Source organism: Vitis riparia, chromosome 2 (genome assembly GCF_004353265.1).
Source record: "Vitis riparia cultivar Riparia Gloire de Montpellier isolate 1030 chromosome 2, EGFV_Vit.rip_1.0, whole genome shotgun sequence".
Classification (NCBI taxonomy): Eukaryota; Viridiplantae; Streptophyta; class Magnoliopsida; order Vitales; family Vitaceae; genus Vitis; species Vitis riparia.
In genome coordinates, this window is record NC_048432.1 from 10,006,993 (window position 1) to 10,030,219 (window position 23,227).

Here is a 23,227-nt window from a genome sequence, read left to right on the forward strand (position 1 = left end):
AGAGAATATTAAACTATTGTTGAAATTATCAGTGACTTTGACCTACAAAGAAGATACTAAAGTGATTCTAAATTCCTTATGGATTGCATGACTAGTGATTAGATAGATTGTAATAAATATTTTTAATAAAGGCAATATGATAGTTCATTGGTTTGAGACAATATATGCCCTTGAGTGATCTTGAACATTCATGATTAGGAAATCCATGGTCATAGTAATTCTTTAAGAGAGATTTGACATGTGTTTTTTTTTTTTTTTTGTGTGAACAAGAGTATATCAGTTGATCATGATATAGGTGTGTTTGAGACTCAGGGATTGAAAAGGGAATCTTGAGATGTTGATAGTTATTACCTAGTTGGATTAAAAATATCAACTTATAAGGAACCTACATATAATAAATAGTCGGTCACAAACTTGATAAATTAATTAATTTGTATCTCAATTTAATGTAATAAAATGATGAAGTGCAATTACTTTCTTTAGTAGAGTGTTGACTTCAGAATTTGATTTTAAAGGAGCTAGTATTTTCCTTTGAGATCCAATGGTCCCCTTCAAACTCACATTCTTTGTTGTCACATAGTTTGAAGGAAATTTCGTTTTAGTTATTAGTGCGCACAAGAGTGCATAAGCATAAACACGAATACTTTTTCATAAGCAAAAGTTTGCACAAATGCTTATAATTAAGTAACTTCTGATTTCTATTTAGATTATTTAATTAATTAGAGTTTATCAATTGGATCAATTAATTAAATAGGAACAAATGGGTTGGATTAAGTGACTTAAACCCGTATGTTAGGTTCTAATCATTTAAGCCCACTTAATGACCAATATAAACCTTCTTAGGGTTTAGGTTAGATAGTCTTGTGATCTTCCATCTTCCAAAAAGAAACCCTAACTAGTCTCCATCTCCTCTAGGAAGAGAAGATCTATGTGACAAAATAAACCTATTTTTCAAAACCCAATCTTTAGATGTTCCCAAATATTTTTTAAGGTGATTTAAAGTAATCTCCATACCCTAGGGCCTTCGACCCGATGGATCTAGGAATAAGAAAAGTGTGATCTTCTCTTCCTAGAGGAAGTGGAGACTAGGGCTTCTTTTTGGAAGATAGAAGATCACACGAATGTTTCCCCTTATATCCTAAAACCCACCATTGGCATTAGAGCATTAGGATAGTAAAAACATGTTAGATCCTTTTCTAAAGTATGCTAACTCCATTTTGAAAGACCTTAAATTAATCCTATGACCAAAGAGTTGCATCGATGCATTTGATTTATTCTTGTTGAATGATATGGATGAATAGTTGATTATAGGATTTTTATTTACTTTTTTTTTTCCTTGTTTCATAGATGGTTTGTAAGCTCCCTTAAAGGAGGTTTATTGGATGCAAGAAATCTTGTCGTTGTAAATTCATTCATGGGACCTAATGCGAGAAAAAGGGAATCTTGGAGGCCACGCTTTGAAATCCTACGAGTACAACTCATTCAAAGGTTCCAATGGTGGGAAAAGGAGCCAAAAGGAGTTGGGTTTGATCAAAATCCAAAGAAAAACCATGGCATCATAGGGAAGACAGTGATAGTGCTCAATCGCTGCATTGCAATGCTTAAGCGGCTTAGCAACCCTTCATGGACTTTTTGAAATAGATTTGGTCTAGGATTTTTTATATTAAATTTGACTAATTTTGTGTTGTAGATGGAGGCAATTCCGGTAATATTTAGATCCAAAAAGAAATTGGCATATTTTATTTGTAGTAAGATCCTTTAGCCATAATGGTAGTGATAAAAAAATAAATTTTCATGAAAATTGGATTCGAAATTAAAAATAATTATTAAAGTAGAAAGGTGTAAGAATAAGGAAAAAAAATTTTATTAAAAAGGAAATTTTTGTTTTTTTTTAAGAAAATCCATGAAAGCTAAATTTCGTTATATAATATTATTCTTAAAGATTTTAAAAAATTCTCTCAAAATATTTTATGAGAATCTTTAAGAATTAAAATTTTTCCATAATGGATGAGGTGCTCTCAAGATTTTCCCAAATTCTCAAAAATGATATTTCCCATATTATACTAGAATTTTCAATTTGAAAAAATAAATATTATTTTAGAAGTTTTCATGATGAATAATTTTGTATCAAGGAGATTAGTAAAATTAACAAGCTTTTAAATATTTCAAAAGATCAAGAGGTAGAGGGATTTCTTAAACCCAAAGCGTCCATTATTGAGTCTATCTTAAATTTTTATCTATTACCACTCTAAAAATGGCTTAGGCCAAGGAATCAAAGGATATGAATTTTCTTTTATACAATACTAGATATGTTAATAGGGAAGCAACAAATCCTAAAGATAAAACTCTTTACTTAATAACATTGATGTCAAGAATAATGGTTATATACTTAAGTGTGAAAGTAATCAGACTTAAAGTAGTTTTTCTTTCATTGTCTAAGGACTAAATTAAAAGGTATGTTACTTGCATTAGGAACTTCCCAGTTTAATGTGATGAGGTTAATTTGAGGGGGTCTTTACCTAGTCATAAGATCATGATTTTACTAGAAGTAAGGTTGAATCTTATGATACCAAGATACATATCACATGATAATGAAGTATATAATAGTACTACATTTTTACTAAATTATTTCTAGCTATTATGTGAATGCTCGAATTAATAATGCATGTTTATTTATTATGTTAAAGATATCATGTCTTACAATCTAATCACCATCATTTTCACAACAAATAAACTAAGAGAGCTAAAATGGGTAACTCAATAACTTGCTCCCATTATACCTAATGAACAATCTTCGAGGAAAGAGAGGTATATCAAAAGGTATAAGATAGATAAAAAGACCAAATGTCATATACTTTGGTCTTCGAATAAAGTATTGCAATAGCAGCATATATCTCATGTCGTGACTTATGATTTCTCTTTAGCTTTCATGAGAAGTTTGGAGATAATTGTAAGTCAAATATACAAGATACCCTTAGGACTATTATGAACAACAAGATAACGAAGGGAACTCCCATTAGAGATCATATGGTTCATATAATTGCATTCTTTAATGATATGGAAATCCTTAGAGTCAAAATCAATAGTGAGAACAAGATTGATATGACCTTAGAAACCTTAACAAATTCCTTCAAGCAATTCAAGTTGGACTATTCAATAAAGAAGTTGTTGATAAAGTTGTCAAAATTGACGATGGAACCTTAGATGATTGAATGGATTCTCAAGGATTGAAAAAGTGTTCATATGATAGTCTATAGTTTTTCAAACTCTTCTAGCAAAAAGAAAAATAACACCAAACAATGAAATTCAAGACAGACTATGAAAAGAGCAAGCTTGAGGCAAGTGTTTCCTTTATGGTAAAAAGGGCCATTAAAAAATGAATGTTTGGAATACCTGAAGCAAAAAAAAGGCACACATCATGTTCTCATTGTTAAATCTTACTTAATGGTGGATTTCATCCATTTTTAGCATATAGATTTCAAGGTCACTAATCATGTCAATAATTCTTTATAAAGGTTCTAATTGAGAAGAAAGTTGACTTTTGATGCTAGAATTATTATGTAGGTAGTGGGAGATATCACCGAGTTTTAGAAAATAGTTGTCATCTAAAACTCAAAGGTTGTCTTTATGTTCTTGAGTCAAGAAAAAAAAATTATTCAATTTCTAGTTTAAATAAATATAACTATTCAATTATTTTAATAAAAAGGTTACTATTAAAAGGAAATAATTCATTTATTTGCTTAATTGACAATCTTTTGATTCCAATATTTTAATATTGGTTGACAATCTTCATTGCCCTTTTATCTATGTTATAGTGTTAAGAATAACCAAGGGTCCGTTTGGCTATATTTTCCGAAACTTGTTTTTTAAAACTATTTTTAAATTAAAAACAAAAAACAAACAATTTTCTTGTGTTTTATAAAAATAAGGGTGTTTTGCAAGTGTTTTTAAAAAACAAAAAAACAAAAAAAAATTGTTTCTATGAGTTTTTTTTTTTTTTTTTGGTCTTGTAAAAACATTGCAAATTCAATTTGCATAATATAAATTAAATTTAATTCAAATCTTATTAAAAATTAAAATAGTTTTTTAATTACAAATAAATTGAAAAATAAATAATTTCTAATTTATTATAATAAAATCATAAATATTATAACTTTTTAACATGTAAATGAGTCACGTTTTTTATTTCATGTACACATTTAATACTGAATTATGAAAAAAAAAATAGAATGTTTTTATTTAATATGAAATTAATTAGATCGGTCTTTTGAATTTAAAATTATTTTTTAAAAACATTTTTAAAAATTATTAAACTCATTAATAAATTCAATACAAAGTGTGACTCAATTTAAAGTTCATTTTTATAATGAGAAAATTTATAAAAATATAATTATATACAAAAAAAAATGATAGATCCATTATGAATCAACTTTTATCCATAAGTTTGAGGTATTAATGAATTTATTATTTGAGTTTCAAATTATTTTAAAAAATTACTAACTTAATAATGAATCTAAACATTAGTCTTGTTTTAGTTATTTGTTTAAAAAAAAATATATAATAATGATTCTATGTAAAAGAAAAACAATAGAATCACTTTAAACCAATTTCTGTCTATAAATCGAGGTATTAATTGGCTCTTTATTTGAGTTTTAAGTTATTTTTAAAAATTGCTAGACTCGTTAAGTCTTATTTAATTTGAAATTAATTTGCTTAGCCAAAAAAAATCAAAAAATAATGATTTTATATAGTTGGAAAACAATGAAACCAATTTTTGCCAATAAATTTTTTAGTATTAATTGGTTCATTTTTTGAGTTCTAAATTATTTTTAAAAATTGTTAGACTTATTAATGAATCGAGCACATTACTCAAAGGGAATGATATCATGTTCAATTTTATTTTATTTTTTTATGATTTTTTTTTTAATTTCTATGTTTTCCTTTTGTATTTAAAAACGGGTGAAAACAACTTATATTTATTTTTTAAAAACTATTTTCTATCTCACTTTGTTTTCAAAATACAACAACCAAGCAGTATTAAGAATTTTTAAAACTAGTTTTCTGTTTTTAAAAATAAAAAATTATTTTTAAATCACATGACGAAACAAACTCTAAATTTCATTAAAAAGGGAAATACCTAACACTAATGAAACATACCTTTAACATCTACAACTGCGGCATATTAATTTAAACAAAATCCAAACATCGATTAATTCAAGATCATTGGAAATTATGATTTTAGGATAGATTCTCGTCTACAACTCTTGTACAAAAAATAAAATGACCAAAAGACCCTTTAAAAGTAAAAGATTTTCCTTCTGTTTTTTAAAACGGGTGAAAACAACTTACATTTATTTTCTAAAAATTATTTTCTATCTCACTTTGTTTTTAAAAGTTGTTTTCAAAATACAACAACCAAGTAGTATTAAGAATTTTTAAAACTAGTTTTCTGTTTTTAAAAATAAAAAATTATTTTTAAATCACATGACCAAACAAACTCTAAATTTCATTAAAAAAAAGGAAATACCTAACACTAAGGAAACATACCTTTAACATCTACAACTACGTCATTAATTTAAACAAAATCCAAACACCTGTTAATTCAAGATCATTGGAAATTATGATTCTAGGATGGATTCTCGTCTACAACTCTTGTACAAAAAATAAAATAACCAAAAGACCCTTTAAAAGTAAAAAATAAAGAGTCGAAGAATATTTGGAGTTAGTGCATATTGACTTGTGTTGTGTTTTTAATGTTTATAAACGTATGAGATTGTCACCCACTCGATCCATTCTATTAACAGCCTTTGCACAAACTTTTTCAACTGTTCAATTGCTTCTCGTCCTTTCTCCATTTTTTCTATAATCACCTATGCATTGCAATCACTTTTCATAGCCCCTCCTTGACTAGGTCGAGCATCTTCTCCTCCCATTTGTTTCATTTGATTGCCATTGTTTCAATCTGCTTTCACTGTTCTACTCTTGCTACCATGCTTTTATAAGGGTCCCATTAAGCATGCCCAAATACGTTTCTCCTCCAAAACATCTTAATACAATATTGATGCTTTGTTTCGTGGATAATGCAGAGATATTGCACAGCTATACCAGAGGCTAACGACTCAATCTACCATACCACTCAGCCCATTGATGAGCAAGCCATGATGGTCTTGACTTGCTGGAATTGACCAAATCTCAATGCGCCTCCAATTTGGAGGAATTGGGCAACAGTACGAGCAAGTTAAAGAGAAAAAATAAATGAAATAATACAAGTTGAAATGTGTCATATTTTCTGACTCCTAGTCTAAAAAGCTCAATTTAGACTAAATATATAGAATCAATCTACCTTTGTGATTTGTCATTTCTCTCTCGTCATATCCTTGATCCTTATGCCTCATTAATCTTTCTTTTATCCCCAACCACCTCCACCATCCATCTATACCTTCTATTCTTGTCTATTACTAGCCTTCATCACTAGTCTTCCTATTTTAGTCTTGATTTTGTCAAGATTTGGCATTCTTGCCAGCACATGTTTCCACATCAATTGTGTCAACCAATTCTACTACCCCCTACTAATTACTTCCAAACAAAAATTTAATTGACAGATACCAAACCATACACACAAAAAATGAAATGATGTACAAATCCCCCACAAACCCAGTTCTCCTATAGCCTCTCCACTCCTTAACCTAACCCATTTGTCTCATTTTGGTTGATGTTTTATCTTCACTGCCTACATCAATTCTAGGAAGCAACTATTACAATCCTCAAAGCTCAAAGCTCAAATACATTCTTGTGCTTTGTACATTATGAGTTGGAGATGCATGATTCAATGAAGATGAAACATGAACATTGAGCTTTTGAATACATATACCTGATAGAACATTTGAAAATTTTTTCTTTCCTTTCAGTTTCACTTTCTTAGAAAGGTGGAGTGGAAGTCGACCATTCCTGCTTTTAAAGGAAGCCAAAATCAGATGGTTTCTTGCGGTTGGAAAACAGGGAATCATCATTCAGTAAAGCTGCCCAATTGGCAAAACCTAGCCCAATGTGGGTTTAGGAATTCAATATATATTCATATAGAAGGATTGATGGGGGGCTCTATCTGCCCAACCCAAACCGTATACCAGTTCTGGAATTCATATATTCTTATGGACAGGATGGGGCTGAGGGCTCAACCAGCCCAATTTGCCCCGAGATTGTTCTAAGAACATGGTGTTTACCTCAGGGGATGGTGTCACATCATGAACCCATGCCCTTGACTTCCCATTTCTTTAACCTATTGCCAAACAAATGTAAAAGAAATTAGAAGAAAACTTCCATAAAGATATACTCTTCTAAAACACTCAACAATTTGACTGCAAAGAACACATTATGCTATTCAAGCAGCAAAATAGCCAACTATTTATTAACAAGACAAGATTCATAATTCACTATCTAAAGCTCGTCATACAATCTGCATATCTTTAAAAAATATTTTCAAAACTTGTAGATGGTCTATTGTTATAGGTTAAATCTCAAAAATCTCAGAATTTATTGCAAAACTACAATATCTTTTAAACTTGCAGCAACTGCATTTAATAAATGCGGTCTTTAGTCAAAATTTCCATAAATTACAGGGAAAAAAATACATTGCAGTTAAAATATTTGTATATATCCACATTAAAACATTCATACATTCATCAGAGTGAATCAAATTATTACCCAGTAATCAACATTATGACATACCAGATAGTCTCAAAACCAGTGATTCACCGAATTAGCACTGCCTCGATACTATCCACCTATAAGATTCAAAATATGCAAGCATATATATATATAGATAGATAGATAGATAGATAGATATATTCAAGTGATCATAACCGTCAAACCTCAAATCTCATGTATGATTTGGACAGAGGCTAGATATAGTAATATCAATCCTCAGGCCTGTTAGGACCTTTTCCCAAATATAGTGTCTGAACAACCCTTCCATAATATAATGCAAGCAAGGTGAAGAACAACTTCACCCAGCACCACAATCAATTAGCAGTAGGCCAAGCAATGCAGCCCACTTATTCCCTTATCACCAGTGCTAAGTCAAAGATCACACCAGTCTTGACTTGGAATTCAAATCAGTCAGAAAGCACAAGTTTCTTGCCCAAGAAAGGAAACACAAACTCGTGGCATGGTACTTGACACATAAGAAGATGCGATATACAGCAGCATTCAAAGAGATTCTTTAATACTATTAGAAATATATTTAGAGATCAAATAAGTACCATCAATTAAGGTGCCCCGGGAAGCACATGATGGAAGAATTCTGTCCCACAACAGTTAAAAGACACTCTTCAGGTACATATCCGTTCCATATAATGACCAAACCTTTGGATATTTCAGAGGGAAAAACAATACCTTTCCAAGAAAACACAGCATATTCTAATAAGGGAGCTATCAGCAGGAGATACAAAGATAAGTTAATCTAAATACATTGCACAATCCATATTTATTTGCAGTAAACTTAAGCAATGTCAACCACCGACTATGGTAACACACCACAAGAAAAAGCTCCATTAATTATGCTAATTACCACGTCTCAATTCAACAAGTCATAGATAATCTTCACTGACAATATAATAAAAAATAAAAACTACTGGCAGTTCCCATAAACCTAAAAACCTAACATCATTTAGCCAGGCCCATCATATTCACAAATTGATGTCGACTCATTTCTGGAAAATAACCATTTAAGCTCTTGTCTTCAAACACATAAGAACACCTGCAGTTAAACCAACATACCATATTCAAAAATAAATGTACTAGGGTGAATTAGAGGCTCCCAGAACTTTCCAGCTCCTGCTTTGGCGCTTCAAGATCACATGATGTTTTTGATGGAACCTACAAAGCATAGACAGAAAGATTTGTTCAAATGGAAGAAAAAACGGCCAGATTTCACAAGTAGTCCAAAAGATTAAAACAATTATCAACTCAAATATAAGAGGTGGAAACAGGGAAAGGTTCCCAAAATTAACGCTCCTGCTGGAACAGCTATTACCATCTGAAGCAATGTTGTCTGAAATCATTTCCAATGATTGATTTTCTTGGAAGTAACCAAATCCACCTCAGGTATGAAGCATTGACATCATGTAAACAAAATTATTTCAGTGGAAGGAGGAAGAAATGTATTTTTCTTACTCACCTTCTGTGGCAGAATCTTATTCAATGGGAAGTAAGATCATGCAGGGCAATTACTTTAGTAGCTAAATACAAAATATTGAAATATCTTAAATGGATTTTATTTAAGCCTGATCTAAAATAACGAAGCTTCGTCTTGTTTATGTCTTTTGTCCTATAAAGAATTGTATACAGATGTAGATACAAAAACTTCAAATTCTGTTTCAGAAAGAATGGAATCAATTTATTTTCATATATGTTTGCAATTCACTCCTAGTTAGTAAATCCTGATCATGCAGCAACAATCTATTTGAGCCCTTTATCATGTTTACATGTCTTTTGCCTATAGGAAGGATCCTATGCAGATGCCTATGTGTAACGAATACTTTGAACTCTATTTTAGAAAGAATCATGTCCTTATTTTCCATCTATGATATATGATATACAAGGGAATTCCTAAAGTAAATCCTATCATGCAGATACTAGTTGCTTGATCTCAATATATAATCTAAGATTAACTTGTGATGGTGAATATGTGATCCCAGTCTGCTATCCAATGAACTACAGCATCCTCTATTCCACACCCAAGAAGTTAAAAATAATTCACATGATAGAAGAAGTTTTAGAGGATAAATCCTCGAATATCAGATTTATTCCGAAATGAGTTATGAGCTAAATGTTTATTTTTCCAAAATAAATGATTTGTTAAAAAGGAGAAAGGAATTCTACGATGTCAACAAAACTGGGTCCAATTTCTCACACCAGAAAACCATATTGATTAAAGGGACGAGTCACCTCCAAACTAAAGGAAAATTTTCTTACCCCATGCACTCTGTGGATAGCCAAAATCATCCACAACTTATAGAAGAAAAGCCCTACAACTTTTGGATTTGGGTGCAACAACACCACAATGGATCATCACTCTTGCTGAAAGAGATGGATACCTAAAATCTGGGAACTATACAGACATGCAACATTCATTTTTGTATTTTTCTAATCAGGTCAGACATGCAATATTCTTAGTGAGTATTGTGTGTAATTTAAATGCACAATCCCTTAAAACAACTTATTCTTGTATATAAAATATGTTTCCCACATTTTTTAGCAAAACTAAATCCCATGACTTTCATTGCAGGGTTTGTGAGTTTGCAAGACACCATCATGTACCTTTTCTAATAAAAAAATGCAAAACAAACTTCTGTTTTTAGTTTAATATACACAGATGTTTGGGCACTCTCTAAAATTCCAAATATTTCAGGGTCTAGATGATTTGTTACCTTCATTAATGACTACACTATAGTTCCACTTTCCCATTATTCTACAAATTGGTTTGTACCCAATTTGGTACCAAAATCCATACTTTAAGGTCAGATAGTGAGAGGATATACTTCAATCATGATCTTGTCACTTATCTCCAAAATGAAGGCATTGTGCATCAATCTTCATGTATACCCCACAACAAAATACGATAGCAAGGAGGAAAAAATAGACATATCTTGGAAGTTGCTAGGTCTTTATTTTTTCAAATGAATGTTTCAAAATCATGTTGGAGGGAAGCCATTTTGACTACATTCCTCATAAATCAAATGTCTTCTTGAATCCTTGGCTTCAAATACCTCATAACAGTACTCTCTTCTTTTCCCAACTTTAAGGTATAAATATTGGGTGGTGTATCCTTCATTCACAATCCCAAACAATCTAGAGATAAACTCATAAACTTAACCCAAGAGGTCTTAGGTGTGTCTTCCTTGGATATTAATCCACTCAAAAGGGATATAAATGCTACCACCCTCCGACAAAAAGATCATATTATCGCCATGGATTTCACCTTCTTTGAATGTCAACCCTATATTTTACACCTATCTTAAGGGGGAGGTTGGAAGAATTGAAGATAAGCTGTAGAAATTTTTCCTAGGAATGGTAGGAATGCGGGATGTGTCCTTCCAAAATCGGATGATGTGCCAAATGCCTCTACCTTAGATTTCACATCAATTTTCCCTATTGTCCAAGATTTTTCAGCCCCATAATGATCAAATTTTACACCAATATTCTCTGCAGTTTCAAATGTTCTAACCTTGGATCCCTCTGATGAATCAGCCAGTAAACATGAGAAATTCTAGCAGATTTTTTTTGAAGCAATGCTAAACTATGAGAAAATTTTAGAAGATTTTCCCATTGGGATTCCAACCAATGAACATGAGAAGTAGCATAAGGAAAGGGAACACATGCGAACAGCATACACTTTTAGTTTACGCTACCAGAAAACACCTTTAAACTAAAAGTGTATTCAAGGAAAGGACAATCTAAAGCATCATCTCATATCCCATCATCCAACCATGAATCAAGTAATGAAAATATTCATTCTAATTTCTATGATGATTTGAGTTAGTCCATTGCATTAAGAAAAGGCACTACAAAATGCACTCTATATCCTATTTCAAATTTTACCTCATTGCATCGTTTATTTTCTACATACCAAGCATTTATTACCCAAATGTCTTCTATTGAAATTCAAAACAGTCTAAGAGGCAGTTAGACAAAAGAATTAGAGGAAAGCAATTAATGATGAGATGCATGACTTAGAAAAAGAATGACACACAGGATATGATTGCGGTTCCCAAAGGGGGGAAAATAGTAAGCTGTTGTAAGTAGATTTTCACAATTAAATACAAGGCTGATGGGGTAGTAAAAGGTATAAGTCTAGCTTGGTAGCCAAGGAATTCACCCTAACTTATAGTATTGACTACCAAGAGACTTTTATACCTGTAGAAAAAAATAAACACTATTCATATTCTATTGTATTTAGCTGCTAATCTTGACTACATCTTGCAGCAATTTCATATGACAATACTTTCTTACATGAAGTCTTAGAAGAGCTATACAAGGATAACCCACCTAAGTTTGATGACAAGGTTTGGAAGAACAAAGTTTGCAAACCTACTAAGAAGCCCCTTTATGAACATAAAGGGTCCCCAAGACCCATGGTTTGGGAGATTCATAAATTCAATGATAAAGTATTTCCTTTGGTAAGCTAACTGCCTTGACAATTTATGTGGATGACATTACCGTTACTAGAAATGATGAGGGGAAAATTCAAAGACTAAAACTTACCTGTCCAATGAATTTAAGATCAAGGATCTATGGAGTCTAAAGTATTTCCTCACGATTGAAGAGGCACACTCAAAAGGAGGAATGTCTATTTCCCCACAAAAATATACCCTTGATTTGCTAAGGGAAACAAGGATGCTAGGGTGTAAACCAACAAACAAAGACTCCAATTCAGCAAAATCATAAACCATGAGGGAAAATGGAGGATGATATCATAGACTGCAGCCTATATCAAAAATTAGTAGAGAAATTAATTTATTTATCTCACACCCGACCAGACATTGCAAACAGCATAGTTGTAGTAAGCCAATTCATGCATTCACCACATGAATCTCACATGAAGTTAACATACAAAATCCTACGTCATCTAAAGTCTACACCAAGCAAGGAAATCTTATTTCAAAGAATGGAAATATAAAATTTGAAGCTTACGATGATGCTAATTAGGCTAGATCAATTGTCGATAAAAGGTCAATTTGTACCTTCTTAAAAGGAAATCTAGTTACTTGAAAAGCTAAAAAGCAACAAGTAATTTTTTTTCCCCCAATAGACAAAATAAGGATATATATTAAAAGCACCTGATAAAGAGCACACCAAAGTCCACATGATGTATACAAAATGCGCATCAAATGAACAAAAGTAAAGAAAGCCAACAAAAAACAATTGTTCTATCCTTAATTAGCACCCAACCAATCAACAAAGCCTATCATGGTCATAGAACAATCATCTATGAACATCTAATCCCAATCCAAAAAGACACACATAATGGAGGACTTGATTGCCTTTTTTTTTTTTTTTTTTGATAGATAAAAAAGATGTATATATAGAAAAGAGGAAGCACCAAAAGCAATGCCCTCAGAGTATACAGGGAGTATACAAAAGAAGCCAAAAGGCTCAAACCGAAGGGGAAGGGATAGAAACAAAAAACATCACTTGCCCTTAGAGTCTAACCAATCAATGAAGCTTACAAGCGAAGAAGGGCTCAAAACTATAGACATCCTAACCCAAGACCAAAGATTACATACAAAAGAATTTTTCAATCTTTGAAACGAAAGCTCCTCATTACCAAATGCTAACATATTCATTTCCTTCCAGACTGTCCAAAATATACATAAAGGGTCCATTTGCCAAGCCTTTTTACGAGCTTTCCCCACAAAAGCCACATGTCACCCAAGAAGAGTTTCTTTCACTGAACAAGAAAGAATCCAAGTCACACCAAAGAGGGAGAAGAGAAAATTCCACAGAACCAGAGTCTTTGCACAATGAAGAAGAAGGTGATCCACCGTCTCTACTTTAGAAAGGCATAGAAAACACCTATTTGCCAACGAGTGTCCCCTCCTTTGAAGTTGGTCCAAAGTTAAGACTTTCCCCTAAGAAGCCTCCCAAGCAAAGAAAGTCACCTTAGGAGGCACACTCGCCCTCTAAATACCACCACTAGGGAACAAAGGAGAATCTTAGGCTCCAAGATAGAATAAAGGGACTTGACCGTAAAGGTGCCACACCTTGAAGCTATCCAAATCACTCTATCTTCCACCTCCTTTTGCACCCTAAAAACTTGGATCTTCTGCAAAAAAAGGCTCCACCAACTCTACATCCCAATCATTAAACGCCCTTGAGAAAAGAGGGGTCTAACCGCCCCCATCATCATCAAGGTTCCAAACACCCGACACCAAGCTTCATTAGACAAAGAAATGGAAAATAAGGGGACTCACAAAGTGGCTCATCTCCACACCACTTGTCCATTCAGAATCTCACTCTCTACCCATTACCCACTTGGTAGGCCAACCTACCACTCAAATAAATCCACTCCTTCCTAATTGTTTTCCACAATCCCACAACATACCTCTCACTCACTGCACGGGAGCACCACCCCCCATCTTCTTCACCATACTTGTGACTGATGACTTTTCCACTTGCTTAAGAAAGCTATATTCATCAAAGCTAGATTTCTCACACCCAAACCACCTTTCATTTTTACCAAGCAAATCATGTTCCACTTAACAAGATGTGGTTTTTGCACAAGAGCTCCACCACCCCAAAGAAAATCCATCTGAATCTTCTCCAATCTCAGCCTCACTTTTCTTGGCATACAAAAAAGGGACATGAAATAGATAGGCATGCTAGATAAAGTGCTTCGGATTAGAGTGAGTCTCCCCCCTTTTGAGATATACTGTCTCTTCCACATTGGTAGCCTTTTTCGAAATCTCTCTTCAACACCATCCCACACCGCCACTGATTTGAAGGGGGCCCCCAAAGGCATACCCAAATAGCAAGAAGGGAGACCACCCACATTACACCCCAACTCCAAGGCCAAGTCCTTTATATTATGCACCCTGCCCACCGGAATTAACTCGCTTTTCTCCAGATTGATTCTCAAACCTGAGCAAGCCTTAAACCACATGAGAAGTCAGCTTAGATAAGTCATCTGGTCTTGAGACGCCTCACCAAATACCAATGTATCATCAACAAATAACAAGTGCGAGATTAGAATCCCCTCACCACTCCTCCCTCTCACCCTCCAACCAGATAAGTAGCCCCCACTAATAGCCCTCCTCAATAGACAACTAAACACCTCCATGGCTATCATGAACAAATGGAGGACTTGATTGCTTGTTCTGATTGTTTTGCATCTTCGAAAGTTCTCCTGTTTCTTTTCATCCAAAGCATCCAAAAAGGGCACAAGGCAAACTTTCCACCACTTTTTCCACACAAGAGAGCAATGCCAACTCAGTAAAGTTCCTCTTACAAAGGAGTACAAAAACAAAGTCACATCGAATAAGGAAAAACTCAACTGTCATAGGATTCTCGCTATGGAACAATTCAATAAAGATGAAAAGATTTGAGAACTACTCTAAATAAAGATCATTCTTATAGACCTTGGCATCACTTTGAAAGAACCCATAAAGCCATATTGTGATAACAAAGTTGCTATAAATGTAGCTCATAACCTCATTCATCATGACCAAACTAAGCATGTGAAGATAGATTACTCCGTACATCACCTCTTGCAAATAGTTGGCAAACATATTAACAAGGCCTACATAGTCCACATTTTATGCAATCTTAAACATGCTGAGGATGCAAAATATCTTTGCATCAGCTTGAGAAGTGTTAAAAGAATAGCCCAAAAATCAGCAAATTATTTTGGGTAAATTGTTGTATGAAGATCCACATGTATTCTTATTATTTTTTCCTGCCATATATTTTTCTTTTCTTGCAACAGTTGACCTGAAAAAAATTTGTACCAAGAAATCTTGGTAAATTCCATAATATACCTTAGAAATCAAGTTGCCTAATATAAGGAATCTTGTCAACTCTTCTTTTGTGTGTATATTATAAATCAGAATGCAAGGGAATACAAGGGAAATTGCCTTTTTTCGAACACAAAGTATGTTGTAGGGTGTTGGGTTTTTTTGGAGAGTTCTATGAGCCAAGCTCTTTTGAAGGAGGCTTAAATGTCACATTTCTAGTGTGAGTTCATAAGAAAGGGGACCATAGGATCTAAAATATTTTAATTTAAAATTTTGGTTTTACCTATCAAAAAAAAAAAAGGATCTAAAATATTTTAAACCAATTAGTTCAATGGGTGAGTTATATAAGCTTCTAGCAAAATTCTTGGCTAAAACAATACAAAAAGTGGTGGGAAAAGTGATTTCTGTTCATTAACATATTTTTGTTGAGGGTAAAAAAGTTTTAGCCACAGTCTGTACAAAAATGAGGTCATAGATTTAAAGGCTAATGAGCAACACCAATGGCATTATTTATAAACTAGATATTGAGAAGGCACATAATCATGTCAAACAATCAATCTCTTTAGCTCACTTCTCTATCCTAGACTCTTAGTTAATGGGATCCCATCTGGTTTTTTCCAAAGTTCTAGGAGTTTAGAGCAAAGATACCCTCTCTCTCCATACCTCTTCATTATGGAGGTTGTTTGCTAATGTGGACAAACTAGTTGTTGCTATGGGCAGCAATGTAGGGGAGCTCCCAACTACTTAATTGGTCTGCCTTTGGGCATCCCTTACAAATCATCAAGGGTATAGGATGCAATGGAGAAAAGATTTAATAAAAACTTGCTATATGGAAAGGACAATACCTCTCAAAAGGAGGAAGGTTCACTCTAAAAGAAGTCCTTTATTTAATTTGTCGATCTACTCCATGTCATTATTTATCATTCCTCAAATGGTGAGCCTAAAATTAGAGAAGATCCAAAAAGATTTCTTTTAGGGAAAGAGCTTAAGAAAAAAGCTCATTCAGTAAATTAGCAGATTGTTTGCATTGACAAGAAGAATGGAGACCTTGGTATAAGAAAACGGTTCATTCTCAACAAGGCTCTTCTCAGCAAATGAAGTTGGAGATTCACTAGCAAGAAGGAATACTTTGGAAGGGGTGATTATAGGGAAGTTTAGTGAAGAAAAGGGAAGATGGTGTTGTAGGGGCATGGGATTTTTTTCCCTTTTTTTTAATAGGTAAATGCAATTGTATTGAGTGCGCCTAAAAAAAGCAGCCAAATGTATACACGATGTATACAAGGCACCTAAGCCAAAAAGAAGAGGGATACATAAAAAACAACACCATCACCTTCCTTGCAACCCAACCAATCAATGAAATCAAATAAAGATGACAAGCTAATAGGGCGGGGTTGTAAAAGGCAATTAGAAGTGGGTGCGAAATTTGTAACAATAGAACAGGTTTCATGGTGGGTAATGGACTGAAGGTTAAATTTTGGAAAGATATATAGAGTGGTGGGTCATCATTAAGAGATTCCTTCCCTACATTGTTTAGTATATCCATTGCCAAAGGCCAATGAGGTATCAAAGCAAGCTGGGGAGGAGGCTTTTGGAACCCTTGTTTTTCAAGACCAATCTATGACTAGGAGCTTCATCACATGCAATTTTCTATTTGAAGAATACATGCAGAGGCAATTTGAAGGGATGAGAAATGTAGTATGGTTTGGGTGGAATTTAAGTGTGGTAATTTATCTCTTTGTGTACAAGAACAATAGAGCCATTCCCCCACAAGCAAAGCCTGGAACCCACGGATACCAATAAAGGGTGGCTTCTCTGCATGAGAAGCAGTTTAGAGGATCTTGACGCTAGACCAACTCAAAAGGAGGGAATAGATATTTTTCCATTAGATGTTATACGTGCAAAGTATAAGAAGAAATGGTTGATCGTATTCTCCTTCATCGCTCAAAAGTAAAAATCCTATAATGGTTGGTTTGCTCTTTGTTTGGTATGGCTTGGGTAATATACTCTTCAGTAAGAAGACCTCTCTTGTGTTGGGAAGAGATCATTTGAAACAATTGATTAGACAAACCAAGCAATCAAAGTCTCCTTTATGTACAATTTTTCAAAGCAAGTTAAAGTGTACATAGAAAATTTCTCAATATACATGATAAACTTTGTTGATTGACTTAGCTCAAAGTAGGGGGAGGGAGTTGTTTTTTTGTTTCTCTCTTCCTTTTTCTTTGCCTTTTGGGATCTTTGTATACATGCATATACTTTAGTGCGCCCATTTAGGCATTGTTAATATATTTGTGGCTTGTCCATCAAAAAGGGTCCCTTAAGAAGAAGGATATAAAAGCATTTAAAACAAAGCAACAATGATTTAAATATACATAAATAATATATAGCGTGTTGTCATACATTTAGTAATTACAAGCATCTGATCATGTAGACTAAGGAGTCTATCATCCATGAAGTCAAAATATATAGTAACCCAAATATCTCATTAACATACAGAAATTACTGCCTTAGATCTTCACATTATTTATCTAAGTTGCAATTTAAAAAGAACAAATTATATAGAAGGAATCCTTAACTCACAAATAACCTCACAAAATCCAAAAATCTCCACACTAATAGAGCCAAATTGTACCCTCACCTTGCACTGAAGATGGGTTATTGTGGACTTCAACAAAGTGTCTCCAACTATCAACCTCAACTTTTTAACAAAATCAGCCCGACTTATCTTCTTCCGCTGATAAAATGTCAAAATAGAGAATAATACAAGCATTAGATAGTTTACAACAAACGCAGACTATAGAAATAAACAGATAATTGTGTTAATGAACCTACCCTAAATAGTTCATATTGGGTATCAACTAGCTGCATATCTTTTAGAGGAACCTTCTTTGAGATAGCTGCAAACAACATAGGGAATGGCATCCAAGGGGATTTAGGAACCCTCAGAGTGCTTGAACCCAAAGTGGTAGCTTTTCCAAGCGATCTTCCTAAACTTGGAGTTGGATGAGAATCATTTCCCTAAGAAATAACACATGTTAACAGTTAAATGACAACCCAATAGAGAAGGAGTAGCTAAAAGCTTCAAACAGATGTCATCAAGTGGTCAATTAAACAACAAATTTTTAGCAATAATATAAGGGGTAGAAGCTAAAAACCTGGCCACCGACAATATATGAACAAGTGAATATAATCATGTACAGCAATGGACGATCATCTTGACACTCTAGCATGAACACTTGTGTTCAATATGCATAATGTCCATTATCATACAGCATCCTAGTCAGCTATATATTTTGTCACTAGGCCTAAACAATGCACAGTAACACTTTTCAAAGTCTCCTTGTGCCCAACTAGTTGCTCAACAGAGCCAAGGCATCAGGCTCTCAATTCAGTGTGAGATTTTTCAGACCTGTACCTTCTGCATGAAGAAAAGAACCACAGCAAACACCAAAGAACCTATAGCCAGGCAGGGAAGGTCAAACTATATCAAATTATTTTGATAAACCCAAATATATAATCGAAAATACCACATCATAGTGTTAAGAAATAATTAGTTAACTACGTAAATGGCACTTGAAAGAAGGGGCATTGTACCTTTACTAGGATGCAAGTTATAGAAGACCAAAACAAAAAACAGGCAATGCTGCAGTGAAATATGAAACTAGCTTACTTCCAATGCAGCCAATCCTTAAATTCCAGCAGACAGTAGATTTTTTTTCCGGACTTTTTCGATCTCTTAATTATAGGTTCATAATTGCTGAATTCAATTCTTCCTGGCATGCCATTTATTTTAGCCACTCGCTGCATTTCCTTTTAATTATTTATCACATTCAGCTAATGTCATCTCTGATAAGCATTCGTTATGTTTTGCATTCAAATATCAGTTAATTATCATAACTTCATTCAATTCTTTCTAATGTCAAAACATTTGAAGAACATGCACACATGCAATCCTGACTTACATTTGAAATGTAGTAGTTCTTCTCTCTTACATTTTTTGTCACTGTTATAACATCTCTGAACTTTCATTAAATTGTTCATACTTATTCAGAACACTCACTACATATTCTGGTATAATTACTATTTGAAATCCCATGTCAAAATGCTAGCAGTAGAACACAAAACTGTCCAGAACACACTGCTCAATATTACAACCACCATATCTGGCCTAAATCCCATGTCAACATACTAGCATTAGGAGAACATAGAAATGTCCAGAACAAACTGCTCGATATTATGACCCTCATATCTGGCTAAACAAGAGGTCTCAAAGTATTCTCTATCTTTTTAATTGTTGCTCACAACACTTCATAAAAAACAACTGAAAACACCTCAAATTTGTTCTAAAGACAACTTGTTTTCAGAACAAATTCTCAAAACACCATTTGCTATCAAAAGTTTATCAAAACAGGCCCTTATCAGCTTTTTTCCCAATCTCATGGTTTTTAGTTATTATCTGCTACCTAGGCAGCAAAAAATGAAATAAAAACAAAACATAGTACGCAATAGAAAGGTGAAATATCAAACCCAAAGAAGAACAGAACACAAACAATTCATTCTAAGTGCAACACTCACCAAACCAACTGGGTGCAAACCCAACTTTGAATGGCCTTGAGACTGCCCTTGACAAGTAGTAACCCCTGAAATGTCATAATTGCTCTCATTTCCAATAAGATATCCTGCAGAAACAATGACAAGTACTAGCTCAAGCACTTAAAGTGTTCCAGAAAAGTAGAACCATAATTTGCGAGTCTTCTTCTAACTTGGGGCTGGCTTTATGGATTAGTTTGCATGTAGGAAGCCTACCCTACAGGTTTTTACATTTAAACTAGAACTTAAGCATCAATAGGCAAGCAAAAACAAACACAACCTCCTCTATTTACCCTTCCCCTCCACCCCTAGCCCCCATACCCCCAGCCAAAAAGTAGACTAATTAATTTATGATCTTAGAGATTTCTTTGTTGATGCTTCAGCCAAGATATGATAAATTGATTGAGTAGCATGACAGCGCATAGGACATATGAGATACCATTGAATCCTAACAAGAGAAAAAAAAATGTAAAGTTAATCACCAAACAAACAGATAACCTAAAGGGGTAAAACATCACCTTCAGCACCAACCCTGGAAGAAACCTTGAAACTAACAACATATTCAGGATAGATGTGTGTGTTCATGTTCATATTCCATATTATATAATGTTTCGGATTTTGAAGATCATCTACTCCACTGTCAAAATTCTCACTACTGGGATGACATTGTCCAGATCCAGGATGAACAAGCTCCATATTTCCCATTATAACACGACATAATACGATGTGCTGTACTCCATTTTCGTCAACATCACAATAATTTACACTGCAAAGCAAACAAAATCTGAATCCTTATCTAAAAGCAAATTAGAAAAAGATTGAATAGATATTAATTATTATAACAATGAAGTAATGATGGTAATAAAAAAGAAAGGAAGACATTCAACCATGGACAACCCCTCAAAGGCAAGTGACCAAAAATTCACTGCAGATCTTTACCAAATCACTACCGAGTAAAGATCTTATTGACCTAAGGAGACCCAATTGGGAGGCTCTGAGCCCTGCTTTGTGGTTTTAGAAGTTTTTCCTCTTTTCTCTAGCATCACTGCTCTTTGGGGACATGGCTAGCTCACCCAGGAAGAAGAATTCAATTTTTGTATAGGAAAGAAGATCAGATCATTATTTTTTCAACATTAAGGTCTAATCATTATTATAGATTCACACCTGCAGCTTCCAGAATATATCTAAACTAACAAATCAGAAAAGAAAATTCAAACCTGGGATATGAGAAGTTTGCAGCTGTTAGATGAACACCAATGCCATATACAGGCTTCACTTTGGACGGTCTACAATGCCCAAGCCCATACATCATGATACTAGATAGTGCTTCTTTAGAAGCAGCAAGCCAAGCATATTTAACATTTGCATCAGCACGATACTTGCTAGTGATTTCAATCTGCTTCTGAAAAAGCTCTAGTCGAGCTTCCATTGAAGCACTAGAGCCCCGGTATACCTCAATTATGTCTGCGCTAATGAGCGAGTTCATGCCACTAGTAAACATGTCCCTCACAGTATCAAAATCCAAACTTCCATGGCTTGATCCAATCCTACTGATTAAATTTCCCTCTATCTGTTGATTTTCTCCAACAGCCTCATCCACTTTTACATCAGACATTTTATTGCTATCCTCAACTTCAACATCAAATCGGTTGCTAGCAGGTTTTTTACCAATCAGAAAATGCTTATCAAGAGCATTTGACTCTCCACTACATTCCTCCAATTTAGAGTGACCAACTCCTTTTATGTCAATCTCAAGTTGCAATTTGATATCATGAGACCCATAAGGCTCCCCAAAAAAGAGCTGTTGATCTTTACCATATTCATGCCTGCAGCAGTAATGAATTTCATCTTCCCCCGAGAAAGTTTCTGGAATGAAGCAGTTACCAGCTTCATCAATCCAAGCAATAGGTTGCTGTAAACCTGTTTTCATATCTACCCGTACCATGTGCATGAAGTCTAGCATAAAGCAATTACCATTGAGTTCAACCTCAGTATATGACTTCCTGACCTGAAAATCTTTCCTCACCAAGGTAATGATATTTCGAGGGAAATCATTCCAGTCACCATTTACATAAAACATTATGCGTTGTGGCAGCTCAGTTTTCATAAAATTTGAATAACCTTTAAGCAAAGATTTTTCAAAATTAGGCCCATAATTCATTCTATACCCATCTAATTTTCTCCGCTTGCAAAGCCTATTTTTCTTTGAGTTCAAAGCAGATAAGTGTGCTGCATACTGAGCCGCCCGCTTCCTCTTCAAGCCAACCACAATTCTGCTTTTACTATCCAATACCTTTTCGAGTTTTGTTTCCATTTCTACACTGTATGCAAGCAATCCCTATCCACAGATTTAACCCCAACAGTTCAGATACAAAGTAATGTACAATCCTACAGTTGGATACCTTTTCTCAGACAAAGCACACCACTGAAGATAACTGAAAACCCCTGAACAATAAAAACTAATCAATTACACTATGTGGGATAACATAGGAAAATCATTTTTTTTTATGAGAAAGCATAAAAGTATTTGCAGAAATTAGTGATCAAAAATCAACATCAAAGGACATCCAGTCCAAAAAAAAAACAAAATAGAAATTACAGACGGATACATGATTCATATGTGCAACACAATGCATGTGAGATGATGGTGCAATGGTTGTGAAGGAGGTGGTTATGATGGTTTTAGGAACATGGCAGTCCTATGGTAGCAAAATGATGCCAGAGGTGATGATGCACTAGTACGGGAATGAGGTCGTTGCTGCAGTGCAATATCATTAGAAGCAGTCATCAAGTAATAGCAGTGTAGCACAACAGAGAATAAGGTGGCACAGATTAAAAAGCTCAATCATGATTATTTCTTATTAGAGTGTGCCTCCAACAGAAAGATTATCAGTCAATGCAAATGTCAACTACCTATAGCAACATAATGATCAAGAGTCCAATAATAAAGAAAATGTATACTGCATACATACCTAGTGATGCAGTCAGCTGCCATTCTGTACATGTTCATATTCTCTCCAACCATAATGCAAGCCATAGAAGAAGAGTAGTTTCCTTTGTCACTCTACAGTTAGAAACAAAGTTGCTCCTAAGACAAAAGAATAAAATAGAAAACTTCTATGGCTACTTGA

General features: G+C 34.0%; 1 protein-coding gene and 1 long non-coding RNA gene across 3 annotated transcripts; both read right to left on the reverse strand.

The window, feature by feature from the left end:
- Positions 1-5,574: 5,574 nt before the first annotated feature.
- LOC117907918 lies at positions 5,575-7,704 on the reverse strand. The gene is made up of 2 exons (XR_004650089.1): positions 7,221-7,704; positions 5,575-6,951 (listed from the first exon to the last, which is right to left on the reverse strand). It is a non-coding gene; the product is annotated as an uncharacterized LOC117907918 (long non-coding RNA).
- Positions 7,705-8,453: 749 nt separating this feature from the next.
- On the reverse strand, positions 8,454-23,156 carry LOC117907901 (inactive poly [ADP-ribose] polymerase RCD1-like). 2 transcript variants are annotated; one of them, XM_034821586.1, is made up of 7 exons: positions 23,069-23,156; positions 21,314-22,541; positions 20,615-20,862; positions 20,082-20,185; positions 18,339-18,524; positions 18,145-18,240; positions 8,454-8,874 (listed from the first exon to the last, which is right to left on the reverse strand). In XM_034821586.1, the coding sequence occupies exons 2-7, from the start codon at positions 22,408-22,410 to the stop codon at positions 8,806-8,808; spliced, it is 1,800 nt and encodes a 599-aa protein (XP_034677477.1). In that variant the 5' UTR covers positions 22,411-22,541; positions 23,069-23,156; the 3' UTR covers positions 8,454-8,805. The 2 variants fall into 2 exon arrangements, with proteins under 2 accessions (XP_034677477.1, XP_034677484.1); XM_034821593.1 differs by lacking the exons at positions 8,454-8,874; positions 18,145-18,240; positions 18,339-18,524 and adding an exon at positions 18,541-18,962.
- Between the last annotated feature and the right edge of the window lie 71 nt (positions 23,157-23,227).

What these genes read in the sequence shown, in the direction of transcription:
- LOC117907901 (XM_034821586.1), bottom strand. Translation starts at nt 22,410, where the DNA reads ATGGAAACAAAACTCGAAAAGGTATTGGATAGTAAAAGCAGAATTGTG. An exon ending in GCAAACTTCTCATATCCCAG is followed by an intron (nt 20,863 to 21,313) that starts GTTTGAATTTTC and finishes TTTGCTTTGCAG; the next exon opens with TGTAAATTATTGTGATGTTG. An exon ending in TAACCCATCTTCAGTGCAAG is followed by an intron (nt 8,875 to 18,144) that starts GTGAGGGTACAA and finishes TATGCTTTGTAG; the next exon opens with GTTCCATCAAAAACATCATG.